The sequence below is a fragment of the Trichomycterus rosablanca genome, chromosome 9 (assembly GCF_030014385.1).
Source record: "Trichomycterus rosablanca isolate fTriRos1 chromosome 9, fTriRos1.hap1, whole genome shotgun sequence".
Lineage (NCBI taxonomy): Eukaryota > Metazoa > Chordata > Actinopteri > Siluriformes > Trichomycteridae > Trichomycterus > Trichomycterus rosablanca.
Window position 1 is genome coordinate 16,659,225 of NC_085996.1, and position 22,180 is coordinate 16,681,404.

At 38.1% G+C, this 22,180-nt stretch overlaps 1 protein-coding gene across 5 annotated transcripts in view; it reads right to left on the minus strand.

The window, feature by feature from the left end:
- The window catches only part of ift172 (intraflagellar transport 172), a 193,178-nt gene that overhangs the window by 61,340 nt on the left and 109,658 nt on the right, over window positions 1-22,180 (minus strand). For all 5 annotated transcript variants that reach the window (XR_010013706.1, XR_010013707.1, XM_063001980.1 and 2 more), the window contains exons 17-29: window positions 21,504-21,640; window positions 20,587-20,694; window positions 19,045-19,129; window positions 18,700-18,792; window positions 18,512-18,589; window positions 17,644-17,892; window positions 14,860-14,938; window positions 10,078-10,198; window positions 6,328-6,472; window positions 4,412-4,501; window positions 4,015-4,112; window positions 1,998-2,133; window positions 1,209-1,325 (exon numbers count right to left, since the gene is read on the minus strand). Coding sequence is in view for 3 of the 5 variants with exons in the window: in XM_063001980.1 (XP_062858050.1) it covers window positions 1,209-1,325; window positions 1,998-2,133; window positions 4,015-4,112; window positions 4,412-4,501; window positions 6,328-6,472; window positions 10,078-10,198; window positions 14,860-14,938; window positions 17,644-17,892; window positions 18,512-18,589; window positions 18,700-18,792; window positions 19,045-19,129; window positions 20,587-20,694; window positions 21,504-21,640 (1,536 nt within the window). In the remaining 2 variants the exon portion in view is untranslated. The remainder of the gene's footprint in view (window positions 1-1,208; window positions 1,326-1,997; window positions 2,134-4,014; window positions 4,113-4,411; window positions 4,502-6,327; window positions 6,473-10,077; window positions 10,199-14,859; window positions 14,939-17,643; window positions 17,893-18,511; window positions 18,590-18,699; window positions 18,793-19,044; window positions 19,130-20,586; window positions 20,695-21,503; window positions 21,641-22,180) is intronic.

The following is a 22,180-nucleotide window of genomic DNA, read 5'->3' on the forward strand; positions in this document are numbered from 1 at the left end:
TATTCATAACATGCTTACAGAGGCCTGTAAGCCTTGGGTAATTTGTTTATACATCTTTGTGCATTAAATGGACTGCCTGCAGTCCTGACCTGTTTACAATAGAGAATAAGTGGAGAATTTTGAAATGAAAAATGCAACAACAACAACATTGTACTGTTGTACACCTTAAGATGTGTTTGTAGGAGGAACGGGACAAAACAGCACCTGAAACCATTCATTGCTTGGTATTCGTGGTGCCAAAACATCTTTTAAATGTTGTAAGCTGGAATGGAAATGCAGGAGCATATGTAAATGAACAAATAAAATAAAGTTTACCAGGAAAAAGACATGAAACATCTTGGGTTCATACTGCCCGCAATTAAATAAAAGTCAAACCTTTTCTGAATTGGGGTTGTATATCATTTTTGTGGAGGGACCAGTAATTCTCATTAGCTTCACATATTCTACATGAAATTACATTAATGGTAATTAGCAGATACCTTTATCCACCTTTAGTGAATTACAATCTTAGCCATTTACAATGCAAGCAATTGAGCATCAAGGATCTTGCTCAGAGCCCAGTAGTGACAGAATGGTGGTGGTGGGGCTTGAGCCAGCAACCTTCTGATTACTAGTCCAGTCATCACCTTAACTGCTGTTCCTTTTTTATGTTGTTATAGTAACATGCTATTAAATCAGTGTAAAATTATCCTTAACTTCTTCCTTTGATTTTATTTTTACAACCTCAGCTTTTCCCATCTGTTCTAGAATTAAACAGGTATGTGTACTTTTGCAATCCTGATGCCATTTTATGTGGTCCATGGCCTGTGCTTCTTGGAATTACACATGATCATTATCATTAATGTACTGCTTAATACATAATCAATTACAAATAAGCCTTCTTAAACTTCCTAGATTGTATTGTGTATGTGATGCATAAGTCATTGCATTTGTAGCACTGCATCACTAGCATTTTTACCAGTTGTATTTGGATGTGATTATCGCTTTGGCTTGCATTTATTTTTAGTTAACTGGTAAAAACTTAAAATTAATAGCTAATTGATTTCTTTGTATTGTCCCACTCGTAAGTTAACATTTAGAGAACTTTAGTGTTTAGTAAAAGTAAGCTTAAAAGCAAGACAGCCTCTGTAAACTCTTATAGTACTACCATTTACAATTAAGTACTCTTTACACATCCAAATAAGGAAGAAAGTTAGCAGGTCATATACCCGATAAGCATCCTCCCACAAGGCATTACTACCATACATGTTGACCACAGCTTTCCAATCCTTTCCCTCAATGTAATGATACTCAGCCTCCTGGAACCTTCCCTCAATCTCCAGCTCCTAAAAAGCAAAACAGAGCAGAAATGCTCTAAGTCAGTAAAGAGTCCAACATTAGCTTTTGACTAATACTAATCCAATTAAAAAAAAAAGTTAACACATTAAGTAAAATACAACTAAACCATAAATCAGTGATTTGTAAATTGTAATTTACAAGTATATAAAACAATTAAATCAGCATAACAAACATATGTTTTAATTCGGAATTGTGGAATGATCAAAAACACCTGTGAATATACAAGGTGTGTTAATAAAGGGCTTCATTGTTTACAAGCAAGGGTGGTTTACCACTTTGTGAAAAAGAAAACATTTCTCAGCCCATGATTGCAAGGAAATTGACCATCTACACAAGTGTAAGCCACATTTTAACAACATCCGGTCACTGACTTGTCTCTTTGACCTCTAACTCAACTGATATTGATCGATGCAAAGTGAAAATATGTGCTTGTGGTCTGAGGGGTTCAAATAATGGACATCATGTTCTCCAAGACCATCTTTTATGTTACCATATGCATGATACATACACATTTTGGAGCAACAACAGCTTTTTTATTATGATTGCGGTTTGTTTTTATTTACATTTTTACTACTGTCCCAACTTTTTTTATAATAAGGTTTGTCCATTAGAAAAATTTTTTATATTTAAAGTAAAGAATGACTTTAGAAATGACTTACCTTGGCTAAGTGAATATGAGTCTCCTGAAGCAGGTCTTCATGGTATTTTGCAACCAGACGAATCATGTCATCATACAGTTTGTTATTTTTACACATAGTAATTGCCATATCAGGCTCATCAATGGTAAGAAACAATCTAAAAAAGGTGGAAAACAAGAAAACTACTAAATATATTTTTTCCAAAAAAATTAACTTACCACAAAAAAGCAAACTGAAAAACTAAAAGCAAACTCAAATACTAAACAGTTTACATCTTAGACTATTTTTCACCAATAGGAATTTTACAGACAAAATTAATTATTGCACGGATATACAGTGGGGCCAAAAAGTATTTAGTCAGCCACTGATTGTGCAAGTTCTCCTACTTAGAAAGATGAGAGAGGTCTGTAATTTTCATCATAGGTACACTTCAACTATGAGAGACAAAATGAGAAAAAAAAATCCAGGAAATCACATTGTAGGATTTTTAAAGAATTTATTTGTAAATTGTGGTGGAAAATAAGTATTTGGTCAATAACAAAAGTTTAACTCAATACTTTGTAACATAACCTTTGTTGGGAATGACAGAGGTCAAACGTTTCCTGTAAGTCTTCACCAGGTTTGCACACACTGTAGCTGGTATTTTGGCCCATGCCTCCATGCAGATCTCCTCTAGAGCAGTGATGTTTTGGGGCTGTCGCTGGGCAACACGGACGTTCAACTCCCTCCACAAATTTTCTATGGGGTTGAGGTCTCCAGGACCTTGAAATGCTTTTTACGGAGCCACTCGTTGCCCGAGCGGTGTGTTTGGGATCATTGTCATGCTGGAAGACCCAGCAACGTTCCATCTTCAATGCTCTCACTGATGGAAGGAGGTTTTGGCTTAAAATCTCACGATACATGGCCCCGTTCATTCTTCCCTTAACACGGATCAGTCGTCCTGTCCCCTTTGCAGAAAAACGGCCCCAAAGCATGATGTTTCCACCCCCATGCTTCACAGTAGGTATGGTGTTCTTGGGATGCAACTCAGCATTCTTCTTACCTCCAAACATGACGAGTTGAGTTTTTACCAAAAAGTTCCATTTTGGTTTCATCTGACCACATGATATTCTCCCAATCCTCTTCTGGATCATCCATATGCTCTCTGGCAAACTTCAGACGGGCCTGGACATGTACTGGCTTAAGCAGGGGGACACGCCTGGCACTGCAGGATTTGAGTCCCTCTCGGCGTAGTGTGTTACTGATGGTAGCCTTTGTTACTTTGGTCCCAGCTCTCTGCAGGTCATTCATCAGGTCCCTTTGTGTAGTTCTGGGATTTTTGCTCACCGTTTTCATGATCATTTTGACCCCACGGGATGAGATCTTGCGTGGGGCCCCAGATCGAGGCAGATTATTAATGGTCTTGTATGTCTTCCATTTTCTTATAATTGCTCCCACAGTTGATTTATTCACACCAACCTGCTTGCCTACTGTAGATTCACTCTTCCCAGCCTGGTGCAGGTCTACAATTTTCTTCCTGGTGTCCTTCGACAGCTCTTTGGTCTTGGCCATGGTTGAGTTTGGAGTCTGACTGTTTGAGGCTGTGGACAGGTGTCCTTTATACAGATAACGAGGTCAAACAGGTGCCATTAACACAGGTAACGAGTGGAGGACAGAAGAGCTTCTTAAAGAAGAAGTTACAGGTCTGTGAGAGCCAGAAATCTTGCTTGTTTGTGGGTGACCAAATACTTATTTTCCACCATAATTTACAAATAAATTCTTTAAAAATCCTACAATGTGATTTCCTGGATTTTTTTTTCTCATTTTGTCTCTCATAGTTGAAGTGTACCTATGATGAAAATTACAGACCTCTCTCATCTTTCTAAGTAGGAGAACTTGCACAATCAGTGGCTGACTAAATACTTTTTGGCCCCAATGTAAGTAACATAAAATTTAGCAAAATACGGTCTACTCCATAATTAATTCTGCCAGCAACTTGTGCGGATTAGTAATTTTGTATAAAAAAAATAAAACGCTGCATGATCATTTCTTTGTGTACCTTTCAGCCTCTTTGTACTTTCCTCTCTTCTCTAGCTCCTTTGCTCTACTGATGTAAAGCGATGATACTTCTTTTTGCGTCATGCACTTTATAGCAAGCTAGGATAAATATGAGTTTGAAAGAAAGGCAGCATTACATTTCATATACAGTAATGTAATTGGAATGTAATATGTATAAATTCTATTAATTATTTACAGACCAAACATAACTAAAATACACCTGAAGATGTCAGTTTCCATCTTTTCAAACAATGAATATACATAAAAACAAAAGATTACTTATTTTAAACTGATAGGTTTGAATTCAAAGGCACTTTAAATTTGTAGGTGCCTGCATTAAAAACTAAATAATGGTCTATTTAAAATTCAGTGTAAAAATTCTTCAGAACAGCCTTTGCCTTGTGCGCTTGTTCCCATTTCCCCGCCTCAGTGTACATGTCAATGGCGTCTTGTATATGGCCTCCTTTAACAAAAAGATTTTCTGCTACCTACAGACACAGAAAAAAGTTTAGATAACTTCTGCAGCATTTACATTATGTTTTATGCACACAAGTACAACAAAGAGTTTACATAAACTGATCAGCCATAACATTAAAACCACCTCCTTGTTTCTACACTCACTGTCCATTTTATCAGCTCCACTTACCATATAGGAGTACTTTGCAGTTCTACAATTACTGACTGTAGTCCATCTGTTTCTCTACATACCTTTTTAACCTCCTTTTACTCTGTTCTTCAATGGTCAGGATCCCCACAGGACCACCACATAGTAGGTAGTATTCAGGTGGTGGATCATTCTCAGTACTGCAGTGACACTGACATGGTGGTGGTGTGTTAGTGTGTGTTGTGCTGGTATGAGTGGATCAGACACAGCAGTCCTGCTAGAGTTTTTAAATACCGTGCCCACTCACTGTCCACTCTATTAGACACTCATACCTAGTTGGTTTACCTTGTAGATGTAAAGTCGGAGACGATCACTCATCTATTGCTGCTGTTTGAGTTGGTCATCTTCTAGACCTTCATCAGTGGTCACAGGATGCTGCCCACAGGGCGCTGTTGGCTGGATGTTTTTAGTTGGTGGACTATTCTCAGTCCAGCAGTGACACTGAGGTCATACCAGCTCATACCAGCACAACACACACATGGGACAGCATGGAAAATGCATATAATAATAAATAATAATAAAAAACACAGAGTTTCTTACATTTACTTTGACTTTTATTTCATTGCATATAGGATGAACCTGAGATATTTCATGTTTTGTCTGCTCAACTTTATTTCATTTATTAATAAACATCTATTTCTGCATGTCAGGCCTGCAACATATTCCACAAAAAGTTGGGACAGTAAAGCATTTACCACTTTGTAATGTTGCCATGCCTTTTCACCACACTATTCAACAGACGTTTTGGCACTGAGGATACCAAGCGATTTAGTGTTTCAGGTTTCATTTTGTCCCATTCTTCCTGCAAACACGTTTTAAGATGTGCAGCAGTACAGGGTCGTCATTGTCACATTTTTCATTTCAAAATTCAACACATGGTCTATTGGGGACAGGTCAGTACTACAGGCAGGCCAGTCCAGTACCCGTACCCTCTTCTTCCGCAGCCATGCCTTTGTAATGTGTGCAGCATGTGCATTGACTTGTTAAAAAAAAATGCATGGGCGTCCGTGGAAAAGATGACGTCTTGAAGGCAGCATATGTTGATCTCAATGTACTTTTCTGCATTAATGCTGCCATCAAAGAAGTGTAAATGACCTTTGCCAAAGGCACTGACACAGCCCCATACCATGACAGACCCTGGCTTTTGGACTTGTTGCTGATAACAGTCTGGATGGTCCTTTTCGTCTTTGGTCCGGAGCACACACCTTCCATTTGTGCATGTAACATCGTATTGTAGTGCCTGACAATCATTCTCACGCATTTGTTGACAAACTGGAGATCTTTTGGCTATCTTTGCTCATCAAAGACCTTTCCTGGATGCTGCTTTTGTACCAAACCATGATTAGAATCACCTGCTGACATCGCCTGTTGGGAATCACATCATTATTTACTTTTTTTTACCTCATTACTCTTTTTGGAATGTGCTGCAGGCCTGACATGCAGGAATGGAGGTATATTAACAAATGAAATTAAGTTGAGCAGACAAAACATGAAACATCTTGGGTTCAACATCTTTGATTGCAGAACTGTCTGCAATCAAATTCAAAGTAAATTTAAAGAACACTGCATTTTTATTTGCATTTTCCATACTGTCCCAATTTTTTCTTGTAGATAGACATAGTCAGGCTGGAACAGACTAGGCTGCCGTACCTCAAATTTGTGTATAGACGCATAGTGCTGGGCGACCCTCAAGTAGTATTTGGCTAAAGATTTGTCCTCCTGCAGCTCCAAAATATGCAGAGCTTTCTTCCACTGCCGTGCCTTAATTGCCGCTTCCACTGCTTTAGAGGAGCACCTTTATCAAAGAAATAAAAAAGTACAAAAACAGACTTGAGAAATACTTTTAATCATCCGCCATATTTTAAAACCCAACAGCGTCTCTAGTTTTTGTGAAGGCCAAGGCTTATCGACCACCTTCCATCCTCACGACATTATACACAGGAACTATCAAGAGCATCCCGAGCAGCTGCATCACTGTCTGGTTTTTAAAAAATTGCACTGTACCTGACTGCAAGACTTTTTAGCAAATAGTGAGGACAGCTTAAAAGATCATTTGGTTCTCTCGCGAAGGTTTACAACAAACGCTGTATCTGTAAAGCTCTTAGCATTGTGAAAAACTCATCAAACCCATCACACAGACTTTTCACTCTTATGCCATCTGAAAGAAGGTACAGCAGCATTTGGTCCCTCACTGCTAATGGCATGTTTTATTTCCTTATGCCATCAAACTCCTCAACTCATACACACATTCACACACCCCCACACTCACTCACACACTCCAGCACTTCCACACACACTCACATACACACAAATATTCATATTCACACACACTCATATACAACTTCAAATCGGAAAAAGTTGGGACAGTATGGAAAATGCTAATAAAATAAAAATGCAGTGTTCCGTACATTTACTTTGACTTTTATTTGATTGCAGATAGTTTGAACCTAAGATAGTTCATGTTTTTTCTGTTAAACTTTATTTCATTTGTTAATATACCTCTATTCGTGCATTTCAGGTCTGCAACACATTCCAAAAAAAGGGCTAGTAATGAGATAAAAAAAACAAATAATGATGTGATTCCAAACAGGTGATGTCAATAGTTGATTGTAATCATGGTTTGGTACAAAAGCAGAATCCAGGAAAGGCAATTGATGAGCAAAGATGGACAGAGGATCTCCAGTTTGTCAACAAATGCGTGAGAAAATTCTTGAAATGTTTAAAAACAAAGAAAGATTAGAAGGAATTTGCACATTTCTCCCCCTAATATCATTAAACAATTAAAGGAATCGGAAAAAATCTCGGTGTGTAAGGCCAAGGGCGAAAGCTTGTAATCTTCAATCCCTCAGACGGTACTGCATCAAGAACTGCCACTCAACAATAGGTGATATAACCACATGGTCAAGGGATTACTTTTGCAAACCTTTGTCAAGCACTACAATATGGAAGTACATGCACAAATGCAACCTAAAACTTTGCTGTGCATAAAAGAAGCCTTATGTTAACCATGTCCAGAATCTGACAACTTCTCTGGGCTGGGAGGCATCTAGGATGGACCATTACACAGTGGAAAAAATGGAAGGCATGTGCTCTTGACCAAAAACAAAAAGGACCATCCAGGCTGTTATCAGCAACAAGTCCAAAAGCCAGGGTCTGTCATGGTATGGGGGCTGTGTCAGTGCCCTTGGCAAAAGTCATTTACACTTCTGTGATGGCAGCACTAATGCAGAAAAGTACATTAAGATCTTAGAGCAACATATGCTGCCTTCAAGACGTCATCTTTTCCAGACACGTCCATGCATTTTTCAACAAGACAATGCAAAACCACATGCTGCACATTACAAAGGCATTGCTGCGGAAGAAGAGGGTACGGGTACTGGACTGGCCTGCCTAATGTCCTGACCTTTCACCAATAGAGAATGTGTGGATAATTTTGAAATGAAAAATGCGTCAACAACGACCCTGTACTGTTGCACATTTTAAGACATGTTTGCAGGAAGAATGGGACAAAATAAAACCTGAAACACTAAATCACTTGGTATCCTCGCTTGGTATCAAAGCCAAAACGTCTTTGAAGTGTGGTGAAAAGGAATGGCAACATTACAAAGTGGTAAATGCTTTACTGTCCCAACCTTTTGTGGAATGTGTTGCAGGTCTGAAATGCAGGAATAGATGTGTGTTAATAAATGAAATAAAGTTGACCAGACAAAACATGGAATATCTCAGGTTCATACTGCAATGAAATAAAAGTCAAAGTAAATGTAAGAAACTGTGTTTTTTATTATTTGCATTTTCCATGCTGTCCCAACTTTTTCCGATTTGGGGTTGTACACATGCACACATGCACACTCACACACAAATTCATACATACACACACACATACATACTCATTCACACAAACTCTCACACATATAAATACAAGCTCACACTCAAGCAAACACACACACACAATCACACACGCTCATTCTCATGCACAGACGCACAGACACAAACACACACACACAAACACACACACACACACACACACACACACAGCCGACATGGTCTTGCTCCCCGAACTCTGACAGTCTTTGCACAATTTTGCCTTTTTGCCCAATATTTTTAATGTAACTGCTGCTATAGAACTGTTACTTGCATGTTATAATACGCTGCATATCCTTTTTTCCCACTGACATTTACTCAGCACTAGCCAACACCATACTTGTCTTTGGTCAGTTAAAATGACAATAAAGCTGCTTGAACCTGAACCATATTTTGACACGTGAAGCATGTAATTGGGCATTATACAGTTCTATTTCTACCCAATAAAATCAAATTATTAGCTTTGCCAGAGGGGTAGCCTTGTTAAAAGTTATGATTAATGTATTGGTTTTAACCAGCTTGTCCTTTCTCTTTATTATAATGTGCTTAGTGTGAATAATGTCTTGAGGGAGTTAGCTCCATGGTAATCTTATGTTTTCCATTCCCTCCATGTCTCTACATCTGATAACTCTCATGCTGCTATTTAGGAAGGGGTGAGGGATGGCCTTTGCACTGATTCAGAAGTTTTAGAGCTCAGTAAATCTTTGGCTTGTGCTTTTTTGACATTCCACAATTATCTGCCCTGATATTAATTTTCTGGCATCTGTGATTCCTTTTCACTGGGTCTATCATTTTTCCTTTCAGGTTTTGTTTTGTACTTATATCTGGTTCACGAAGAGTTCATCAGCCTTGCTCCCCACCCACCTCGGAGTCCAAGAAGGGGATTCACAGACCTGTAAAACTCCAGCGTGTGTGCACCAGGGATACACTCAATATTCTTGAGACCTTATGGTATTGGTCCTCAATTGACCCTGAGCTAGCGCCTTCTAGGGATCTCATTAGAGATACAACCTTGGGCATGTCCTGACCAGCTGATTGATTGGAGCGGGCCTCTTCAACCTCTCATCTATGCAAAGTCGGGAGCAAAGTGCTGTGTTGGGGATGTGGCAGCCGCAGCCACCACTCCCCTCAAACCCCAGGTCCCCATTGTCCACAGACACGGGTTGCACCTCACAACATCCAAAACGTCTCATTCATTTGCCTTTTACGAGCAGCATCGGGGGCTGAAAAGCTATTCTACCCCAGGGTCTTTATGAGGTAAACTCTGATACATGCATGTTTGCTATATGCATGTTTGCTATATTACGCTGTTTTTTAATCAGTAAAGCATGTGTGACTTGATATAAACCTCTGTTATGTGTTTTATATTTTGATGCAAAACTTTACATTTGGAGGTTTTTGGTTTACCATCATTTCTCCAGGAAACATGTTCAAAAGTCCTGGACACACCATGTTAAGATTATACAACAAGCAAAAAAATGACAGTGACCACACTGAATATTTTTTTACACTTCCTTGGCAAAGGAATTGAGCATTTACCCTGCTTCAATATAATGGTTGATGGCACCATCCATTTGTTTCTTCAGGACCAGGTAGTTGCCCCAGGCTTCTTCCAGCTTCACTACTTCTGATGGAAAAGCCACACGTGCAAGCTCCACAGCTGCATTATTGGAAAACAATTTACGTTAACATCTTTAGCTCATATAATTTGCATATACACATTTGATGCGCACTGAATAACAGTGGATGAAAAATATTCAACCACTTTTGTTTTTGTTATTTACTGCTTACAATACATGATGATACATGGTTTTAAAAATTTTTTATAAATAAAAATCTGGAAAGTGTGGCGTGCATTTGTATTCAGCCCCCTGTACTCTGATACCCCTAAATAAAATCCAGTGTGACCAATTGCTCTTAGAAGTCACCTAATTAGTAGATAGAGTCCACCTGTGTGTAATTTATTCTCAGTATAACTACAGCTGTTCTGTGAAGGCCTCAGAGGTTTGTTAGAGAACATTAGTGATCAAACATAATCATGAAAACCAAGGAACACACAAGACAGGTCAGGGATAAAGTTGTGGAGAAGTGTAAAGCAGGATTAGGTTATAAAAAAAAAAATATTCCAAGCTATGAACATCTCACGGAGCACTGTTCACTCCATCATCCGAAAATGGAAGGAGTATGGCACAACTGCAAACCTATCAAGACTTGGCCGTCCACCTAAACTGACAGCCCAGGCAAGGAGAGCACTAATTAGAGAAGCAGCCAAGAGGCCCATGGTCACTCTGGAGGAGCTGCAGAGATCCACAGCTCAGGTGGGAGAATCTGTCAACAGGACAACTATTAGTCGTGTACTCCACAAATCTCGCCTTTATGGAGTGGCAAGAAGAAAGCCATTTTTGAAAGCAAGCCATAAGAAGTCCTGTTTGCAGTTTGCCACAAGCCATGTAGGGGGCACAGCAAACATGTGGAAGAAGGTGCTCTGGTCAGATGAGACACCAAAGTTGAACTTTTTGGCATAAATGCAAAACGCTATGTGTGGTGGAAAACTAACACCGCACATCACCCTGAACACACCATCCCCACCGTAAAACATGGTGGTGGCAGCATCATGCTGTGGGGATGCTTTTCTTCAGCAGGGACAGGGAAGCTGGTCAGAGTTAATGGGAAGATGGTTGGAGCTAAATACAGGGCAATCCTGGAGGAAAACCTGTTAGAGGCTGCAAAAGACTTGAGACTGGGGCGGAGGTTCACCTTCCAGCAGGACAATGACCCTAAACATACAGCCAAAGCTACAATGGAATGGTTTAGATCAAAGAATATTCATGTGTTAGACTGGCTCTATTATGGAGAGCTTGCCAGGCCCTGCTGCTGCAAAGCAGCCCCAAACCATGACATGACATGTCCACCTCTGTCAAACATATCTTCTGTTACTGTGCACAAATAATTCAACTTTGGATTCATCTGTCCAAAGCACATTGTTCCAGAAGTCCTGATCTTTGTCTAGGTGTTCTCTGGTAAACTTTAGTCTTGCCCTGATGTATGAATGTATGTATCATATGCACCTACAACCTTCTTTCTGAAGGCCTCAGAGAGCTCTTTAGATTTCACCATGGTGATACCACTCATTGCAGCTGATGTGGTGCACAGGATTCTAATTCATTACATTTTACAACTTGTGTTTAAAAGTAAAATTTTTTTTAATTTTTTATTTTTTTTGTAACTTATGTTAATTTCATCCCATCAATCATCCTCTCACTAATGCCGGTCCCTGCTCCTGGTCGGGGCTGACAAGGCGTTCCACGCCTCCTCCGACAAGTGCACAGCCAATCGACCGTCTTATCACCCACACTTGACGAGTGCAGCGTGGCAGAGCACCGTGCACGGAGGATCACACCCCCTCCCGTCTCCATGCAGGCGCCACCGACCAGCCAGCAGAGGGCGCAACCGCCCCAGTCCTGAAAGAGTATCCCGTCCGGTCTCAAATCGGGACCCCGGGATCGGGATCAATGGTCAGGACTGTCCCAGGACCACTACAGAGTAGGTATTATTTGGGTGGTGGGTCATTCTCAGCACTGCAGTGACACTGACATGGTGGTGGTGTGTTAGTGTGTGTTGTGCTGGTATGAGTGGATAAGACACAGCAGCGCTAACAGAGTTTTTAAACACCTCACTGTCACTACTGGACTGAGAATAGATGATTGATGAAGGTCTAGAAAAGGACTAACTCAAACAGCAGCAATAGCTGAGCGATCGTCTCTGACTTTACATCTACAATGTGGACCAATTAGATAGGAGTGTCTAATAAAGTGGACAGTGAGTGGACACAGTATTTAAAAACTCCAGCAGCGCTGCAATGTCTGATCCACATACCAGCACAACACACCACCACCATGGCAGTGTCACTGCAGTGCTGACAATGATCCACCACCTAAATAATACCTGCTCTGTAGTTGTCCTGTGGGGGTCCTGACCATTGAAGGGTGAAAGCAGGCTAAAAAGGTATGTAGAGAAATAGATGGACTACAGTCAGTAATTGTAGAACTTCAGAGTGCTTCTACAGTATATGATAAGTGGAGCTGATAAAATGGACAGTGAGTGAGTTTTATGTTACAGACTCATTCTACAAGAGATTGAGTTCTTTTTTAGCCTCAAACTTATTACAAAGTGACAACAGGGTTTAGAAAAGACGCTATTTTATTTTACTGACAAGAATAATTTATTTAGGGGTTACATATCTGTGATATCTATTTCTTTTGGTATATCCTTGCAAGCTCCGACAGGTTGAATGGGGAGCGTCAGTACACAGCCATTTTCAGCTCCTTCCACAGATGTTCGATTGGATTCAGGTCTGGGCTCTGGCTGGGCCACATCATGATGCTGCCACCGCCATGCTTCACTCTAGGGATGGCAATAGCCAGGTGATGAGCGATGCCTGGTTTCCTCCAGACGTGATGCTTGGTATTCAGGCCAAAAAGTTCCATTTTGGTTTAATCAGACCAGAGAATCTTGATTCTCATGGTTTGAGAGTCCTCTAGGTGCCTTTTGGCAAACTCCAAGCGGGCTGTCATGTGCCTTTTACTAAGGAGTGGCTTCCGTCTGGCCACTCTACCATAAAGGTGTGATTTGTGGAGTGCTCCCTGGATGGTTGATCTTCTGGTTGGTTTTCCCATCTCCAAAAGGCTACGCTGGAGCTCTCTCAGAGTGACCCTCAGGTTCCTGCTGACCTCCCTGGCAAAGGCCTGTCTTTTCCGATCGCTCAGTTTGACCGGACGACCAGGTCTAGAAAGATTTTTGGTAATTCTTCCATTTAGTAAAAAGCTGCAGTAATTTTTCTGTAATCTTTTCCAGATCTATGCCTTGACACAATCCTCTTTCTGAGATCTGCAGATAATTCCTTTGACCCCATGGCTTGAAGTTTGCTCTGATGTGCACTGTCAACTGTGGAACCTTATATTGAATCAATTGAATTTACCACATGTGGACTCCAATTAAATTGGAGAAACATCTCAAGCAGTATCAGTGAAAACAAAATGCACCTCAGCTCACTTTTGGGTGTCATATCAAAGGGTGTGCACATTTGTGGATATATGATATTTTACATACAAATGTCTAAAAACCTGCTTTCACTTTGTCATTGTGGGCTATTTTTTGTAGAATTTTATGACAATAAAATGAACTTAATGGATTATAGAATAAGTCTGTAATTTACTAAAATGTGGAGAAGGTGAAAAGGGTGTGCAGATTTTTTGGCTTGACTGTACATGTTCTACCTCAGAAACTGATGGATACATTGAAGACATGTTCAATAAAAAGTGCATGCTGATTTGTATCTGTATGATACAACCTGCAATCAGAAAAAGTTGGGACAGCATGGAAAAAAAAAACTCAGTTTCTTACATGTACTTTGACATTTATTTAAATGCAGACAGTATGAACCTGAGATACAGTATTTCATGTTTTGTCTGGTCAACTTAATTTCACTTATTAATAAATATACATTGCTGCATTTCAGGCCTGCGACACATTCCAAAAAAAGTTCGAACAGTAAAGCATTTACCACTTTGTAATGTTACCATTCCTTTTCACCACCCTTAAGGGTCACCACACTTTGGCACTGCTTTTGTACCAGACTATGATTACATTCGCCTGTTGACATCACCTGTTTGGAATCGCATCTTTATTTAGTTTTTTCACCTCATTATTAGCCCTAAATTGGCCCCGTCCCAACTTTTTTTGGAATGTGTTGCAGACCTAAAATGCAGGAATGGATGTTTATTAACAAATGAAATATAGTGACAAAACATGAAATATTTCAGGTTCATCCTGTTTGCAATCAAATAAAAGTCAAAGTAAATGAAAGGAACACTGTGTTTTTATTTTATTTGCATTTTCCATACTGTCCCAACTTTTTCTGATTTGGGGTTGAATATTATTATTGCCTGATGTTAAAGTTTATTTACCAAGTTTCTTATCTATAAAAAATAATTAATATGTGAGCAAGATTTATGTACAGAGAAAAAATAAATAGCACCCACAGCCTGGATTCTGAAAATGCCAAATATCAGATAAGGCCCTGAAAGGTCCCATTTGAATTTGGCGCATATGTTTGTCTAAATGACTGGTGTGTTACATAACTTCCCTGGTATTATTATGTATCGACCTGTGGTATTTGCATCAACATGTGCTTATATAGTACAGTGACAATACCCTTCCCACCTTTAAATACAAAGTGAAAATACATTATGTTTGTAAATAAATTGTAAAAATTTGGAATGGAGGAATATAAAACCAAAAGTGGTTGAATAATTGTCTTACCTTTTTTGAAGGAATTTCCCTTTCTGTAACAATCTAGGGCACGATGGTTATTTTTTAATTTCTCAAAAAGGTCACCTGCCTGAAACCACAATTTTTAGAAGTATATTTTAGGTACATGTACTAGTAATCTTTAAGTCTGTACATTGAGTAATTGTGTGGCTAGTTGGACAGTATCAAGTCTAACTACAGTGGATATAAAAAGTCTACACACTGGTTACAATGCCAGGTTTTTGTGATGTAAAAAATCAGACCAATATGAACATTTCAAAACTTTTTCCACCTTTAATATGGCATATAATATGCACAATTAAATTGAAAAACAAACTGAAATTTTGGGGGAGTTGGGGGGGGGGGGGGGGTGTTTATGTGTTTAAAAATAATAAAAATAATGTGGTTGCATAAATCATAAATTTGCACACCCTTAACCCTTCTGTTGTGTTCCGGTCAAATCTGACTGATTTACAAGTTTCCTCTTTAAAAAGTGCAGTAAATTTCATCTGTTTGTCATGAGGTTCCATGACTTTGTTCACACATGGTATGTGAACACATAAAATAAATCTGAAATCCTCCTTTTGGTCCAAAAATGTAATTTTTTTCCTGGATGTCATCCTCACCTGAGAGAAGGTCGGCTTCCAAGTGAAAATGTCATCAGGATGACCCCAGAGCCAGCACGATATGCCATATCCCAAGTAGATGACATCAACTCCTGTTTTCCACTTTTCCTCATGGACTCCATTGTAACCATTGTCATGAACATGACAAACATGGAGGGGAGAAGGGTTTATAGAGATGCCTGGAAGGAGGTAGACCGTGAATTTTGAAGCCTACGTGGGTGTGTTGATTTTGTGTGGTGTCTACAGATCCCTTAACGAATCTGCATTCAGCTTATGGGATGCGGACACTGGTCAGGCAATTTTTCGTGCTACAATGTCTTTGCAGACCTTCCATATCCTGTCACGTGTGATTCGCTTTGATGACCGCCACACAAAAGCAGCCCGTCGCCAACATGACAAGCTGGCACCAATCAGGGAAGTTTGGCAGAAGTGGGCGGAGCGCCTGCTCGTTTACAAACCAGGTCCTGACATCATTGTTTATGAGCGATTAGTCGGTTTTAAAGGACGGTGCTCATTCAAGCAGTGTAGGCCAAACAAACCATTTAAAGATGGTATGAAGATATGAGCAGCATGTGATGTGAAAACAAGTTTTCCCTGTGTACATTTGGACTTTTGTTTTCAAGAAATAAATCATATCGGTCAGTTTTGACCGGGAACACAAAAGTTATTTTGTGCCACAGTTTAGAAAATGTAACTGTTTTCAAAAAAATGACTTTGGTAATCATTTCAGTGAAGTAGTCTGTGGCAAATAGAACAATAGGTTTCATTAGTATTTGTTATAGTCAAAGTAATATGTATATAATGTTTTTTTCCCTAAAAAACGAGTGGTATGAGCTCAGGCAAATGAGGCTTGCAGGACATACACAGCACATACAAGTTCAAAACTTGTAATACTCACAAGAGCTGAAGTTGATAAAAAAAGATCTAATACAACATAAGGTGATAATATATGTATTATTGTGAATTTATAATGGAATAAAATGATCCCGGTCAAAACTCAACTATGAGTGTTAGCCGAAACAAACACAACAGAAGGGTTAAACTAAAACTGTTGAGGCACCTTTTTATTTTATGACAGCATTCTGTCTTTTTGGGTAGAAGTCTATTTGGCAATGCCCACTCTTCCCTGTCACTCCACAGATTTTTAACTGGATTCAGGTCTGGGCTTTGGCTGGGCCATTCCAAACTTTAATCTTCTACGGGTGAATTATTTTGTTAATGTGGAAGTATGCCTTTGGTAGCTGTTGTGCTAACAGGTAAAATTCCTCTCAATTTTCAGCGTTTTAGCAAAAGCCTAAAAGATTTGTGCCACAATTGACTGATATTTATAATTTCCTCTACCAAGGTGTGATGTTTTTTCTGGGTGATGAGCAGTATTGTTTTTGCACCAAACATACCCATGGCTTGACGTAGGTTTCTGCAAAATGTAACCAGGCTTAGGTGATTTTCTTTGTAGGAAAGGCTTTCCACCCTACCCCATAGCCCAGACTGTCACTGTTCTGGCGTAGTTTATCCACTTACCCTTCTCATGACTACTACATTTAAAAAATGCAATCTTTTTAATGTCTTGTAAGCTCTTAGCGGATCACAGCTTTTGCTATAAGATGCAATTAAGTAAATGTTGCACGGGAACAGCTGAACTGTTAACGGAGTTAATTAAAGTCGCTTTAACTGATGGCAGGTGTGTACTGACGACTGTTTAACGTGAGTTTGAATGTGATTGGTTAATAATCTCAACAAAGCAACAACTCAGATTATAAGTTTGTACGCACTTACAGTATATGCAACTTAACTTTTAATTTTTTATTTTTTTTTTACCTCTAAACAATTTTAGTTTGTTTTTCTTTTTGAATTGCACAGATAATAGGTCAAATTTATGGGGAAAATAAATCTGAAATTATTTATCTTGGTCTAACTGTTTACAACACAAAAACCTGGTATTTTAACAGGAATGTGTTGACTTTTTATATCCATTGTAGATAAGTAGCACATTAAACATTAGTGTTAAATTATGCAAGCTATCATTTTTACAAGTGAGAACAGATAGATTCACATTGCAGTAATGCTGCATCAAACCCTTTAACTTCATGTAGGTTCCTGTGGATGGATCTATTACATTATTCTTTTACTGCATTAAACCAAAAGTGTATTCCTTTCTTAGAAAACTCACTGTTTCATAGAACTCCCCTTTAATAAGGGCTGAGGTAATGCAAGCAATAATCTCACTGCTGCACAGCAACTTGTCTCTGCTGATAGCTAGCCATGCTGCCTTGCCTGGAAGCCCAGCCTTCAGATAAAGCTTAGCCGCCTCCACACAGTCACCCTCATTCTCTTTTATTTCTCCTGCTTTCTCGTATTGATAAGTCTCAATCAGCCAGGCATAGTAGCTGCATCGAAGACTGTCCAATTTTGGATGACCCTGAAAAACACAGTAAACTTAAGTGGTATTCTTTATAACTAGCAGACCAAAAACTAGGGTTACAATACACAGTATTTTTTTTATTATACAGCACCTTTCACAAAGTCACTCCAAAAAACTCCAAAAACATCAATCCAAAACTAACAATAAATACGTATATTAACAAATTAAATCGAGTCGACTAAACAAAACCCGAAATGTATTGGGTTCATACTGTCTGCAATGAAATAAAAATCAAACTAAAAGTAAGAAGCATTGCATTTTTAAAATGTGCAAGTCAGTGATCAAAACTTGTGCCCATATCTTGTAAAAAGCTTTGGATGCATTGCAGTCTAAAATGTAACTATGGGCACGAATCCTGCAATTTTTCGTGAAGAAAAAAAAACTACACCAAATAGTTAAAAAGTGGTTTAACAATATTCTCATCACTGTCATGGCAAAAAAACATGTGATGACTCTTTGAATAACATTTTACACAACAATTGTGAAACCTAAATGAAACAAAAGTAGAACACATTCAGTGTTTTTAACACTACAACAGTAAGAAATAGTACAAGCCGAAATACTAAACTAGCTTTTGTTCAGCAAAGAGCAGTAAAGACTGATAAGAAATACTTACCTTGGCCTCTGCCAATGCAATGCAGTCATCCCACATTTGCAGCTCCTGGTACATTTCCATTACGTCATTGATCTCATTCTGCAGGTAACAGTTTTACCCAATATTATAATTGCTACAATATTTAAACAAATCTCTTTACCAACTACTCTACATTCTCCAGTTTAATAAAAGATAAGCAACAAAATTACCTGTTTCATGAAATACACTTCAGCGAGTTTGTAGTTCTTATCCAGCACTGCTAAGTGTGCTCTAACTTGGTAGTTCTCTGTGCTATCACTACCCTACAATTTTAGTAGTCAGAGAACAATAAAAACACTTAAAGAAGAAACACTAATAGCAGTTAGTAGCCGAAGCATTGTTTTATATGAACATGTTGCAAAATTTTAATATTTAATTTCTATTTGTAATTTTCTAATTGCTTTTCTTAAATGTTTTAATCAGAATTTTGGGAACTTTACAATTCTTTCATAATTAATACGCTAATAAATTAAGCAAACAAAGACATGGAAAATTCAATGAAAAACTTTACATACATATTCTTTTAATATCAAATCAGCAACTTTATTGGTCTTGTTCAAAAAGCGTGCCTTGGAAACACATCCCAAAGCTGCAAAGCACCTGTAAAGGAGAAAAAATAGCAATAACTAATTGCATATGACATCAACATATGACATCGCCCCTTTATAACTGGTAATAGTTAGTCATTTCTTACAAAATCCTTTATGACTGTTATATCAAACACTGTTGTAAAGCACTGATGTAGTATATGATATGGTATGTGATACATCTTTTAAGTGGCAATAAATAAGTCACCCCAGTATATTGCTGACACCCTCAAGTTTAGTTTTCAACACTGCTCCATTCTTAACATATACTAAATACTGTATGTATATATACAGTCATGTGAAAAAGTTAAGACACCACATGAAAACCTTTGTCTTTTTGAACATATTTAAACATACGGACATTTGAGCTTCATTTGAACAGTATTGAGAGAAAAAAATACTTTTAAACTCAAGTTATTGTGAGGAAAAAGTTAGGACACCCTATGCCCTAATAGCTGGTATTTCCCCCTTTGGCTGAAATTACCTCAATTAGACCCTTTTTATAACCATCTACCAGTCTCTGACATCGACTGGGAGAAAGTTTTTCCCACTCTTCCATGCAGAATTTCTTCAGCTCTGTGAGGTTTGAGGGGTTTCTTGCATGCACAGCTCGTTTCAAATCACCCCACAGCATCTCAATAGGATTAAGATCCAGGCTTTGACTTGGTCATTCCAGAACTCTCTATTTCTTTCATTTGATCCATTCCTTGGTGGATTTCCTGGAATGTTTTGGGTTGTTGTCATGCTCCATGGTCCACCTCCGCTTCAGCTTTAGTTTTTGGACAGATGGTCTTACATTTTCCTCAAACACAGTGAAGAATTCATCATGGATTCTATAATGAAGAGCTTGCCAGGCCCTGCTGCTGCAAAGCAGCCCCAAACCATGACATCTAGGTGTTCTTTGGCAAACTTTAGTCTTGCCCTGATGTTTTTTTTTTTTACAGCAAGGGTTTCCTCCTTGCAGACCTCCCATGAAAATCAAACTTGTGCAGTCTCTTTCTGATGGTAGATGCATGTACCTTGCTATCAACTGTGGCAAGAGCTACCTGTAGGTCCCGTGTTTACATTGTAGGATTATTGGAGACTTCTTTACGCATCTTGTGGTCAGCTCTTGGGCTTTAAAAGTAATTTTTAACATTTTTTTGTTTAGTTATATAAGCTTCATCTCTCAGTATTGTTCAAATGAAGCTCAAATGTTCATATGTTTAAATATGTTCAAAAAGACATGGGGTTTTCATGGGGTGCCTCAACTTTTATATATATATATATATATATATATGAAGTTGATATACCATTTTAGTATTTTATCTGCAGCTGAACATATTGCATTGACTAACCAAATACAATGTTTGTTTTCATTCTCTTTTTCCATTTAGTCTGACAAGTCAGCTTGTTGGAAATAAAAAGCTGTTGCCATAAAAAATTTATGTATCATGTAAAAAGAACATTTATTGTAAAGGAATGGCTCACCTTTCAGCAATGAGTAGCTGCTGTGCTTCCAGGGATAGCTTGCTTAGAGTCTTCCACATAGCTTCTGTTTCAGCACACATTTCAAGGGTTTCCAAAAAAGCTGTGGCTCTATAAACATGCACACATTCATAAACACAGTAGGTATCAGAACAAACACATACATTTACATAAGCATACAAGACCAGGAAAATTCCTGAGTAAATGTACAGTCAAGCCGGAAAGTCTGCACACCCCTTTCACGTTTTATTACATTACAGACTCATTCTATAATAGACTGAGTTCCTGCAAAAGGTGCATTAACCCCTAAATAAACTATTTTTGTCAGTAAAATATAATTGCATCTTTTTAAACCCTGTTTTCACTTCATAATTATTGGCGATTATGTGTAGATGTTTGAGGCAAAAAATTAACTCTATTATAGAATGAGTCTGTAACGTAATAAAACGTGGAGAAGGTGAAAGGGTTGTGCAGACTTTCCGTCTTGACTGTACATGCTTGAGATTCTGTCAAATAGAAATGGTCACCATTCCTATGTCCATGTACAGTTTGGTTAGGAAACCAAAGAGACGTTTTAAATCTAGTCAATTTAATTACACTGACATTCCCACCAATTTATAGTCACAAAACATATGCTGCACAGTATATAATTTGGAAAAGCAATATACAATTTGTAAATAATAAAAGGGTAAAAAATATACCCTAATGCTAATATGCCCTAATGCTATATATGATAAGACCATGTAAAAGTATTATTTAAGGTGTTTGTGAGATTTAGAAGGGATCTTTGATAACTTTGATAACATGTCCATAAAAGTGTTTGAAGTACTATCCTCAGTCATTAAAAACTCATATTAAATAAATGTAGCCCAACATTAAACAATTAATACCTCATAAAGAATTCTTTAAAATTTTGGTACCTTTGATAATCTTTATCATCAATGGCTGTTCCAAACTCAATCAATCCTTCATCCAGTGTGTAAAAAATTTTATTCACACCTTCAATCACAGTAACCTCTGTTTTTCCATTGGCCCTCACCAGTTCAACAACATCTCCCTGAAAAAAAAATAATAATAAATAATAATAATTATAATAATAATATATATATATATATATATATATATATATATATATATATATATATATATGTATATATATATATATATACAGTATATATATATATATATATATATATATATTTTTTTTTAGAGATTAAAATTTTTAATCAAACAATTTTTATTGGGCTGTGTTTGTGCCACGTAAATATGTGTCTCTGTGGTAAATTGCGCTGCTTTAACACAGCAACATTGTGTTTATACTGTAGCGATAACATGGGCACAACAGGTGTCATGAGTTACAAATTTCTCGAGCTGCTGCTACATATTGCGAAATATCGGGTATTTTAAATGATCATTTTTAAAAAGCCTGAGAAATCATCTCTAGACAAAATTACAGTTATTAATTGACGCTTCAATATCATCTTTGGTCAGAGCATGCATGTGTCTCGTCGGGCGTCTGAGTGCACGGATACACGTTACAGGCTAAATGAGCTCAGATGAATTTGGATGGAAGCGCATGAACTTTACACGGAACATT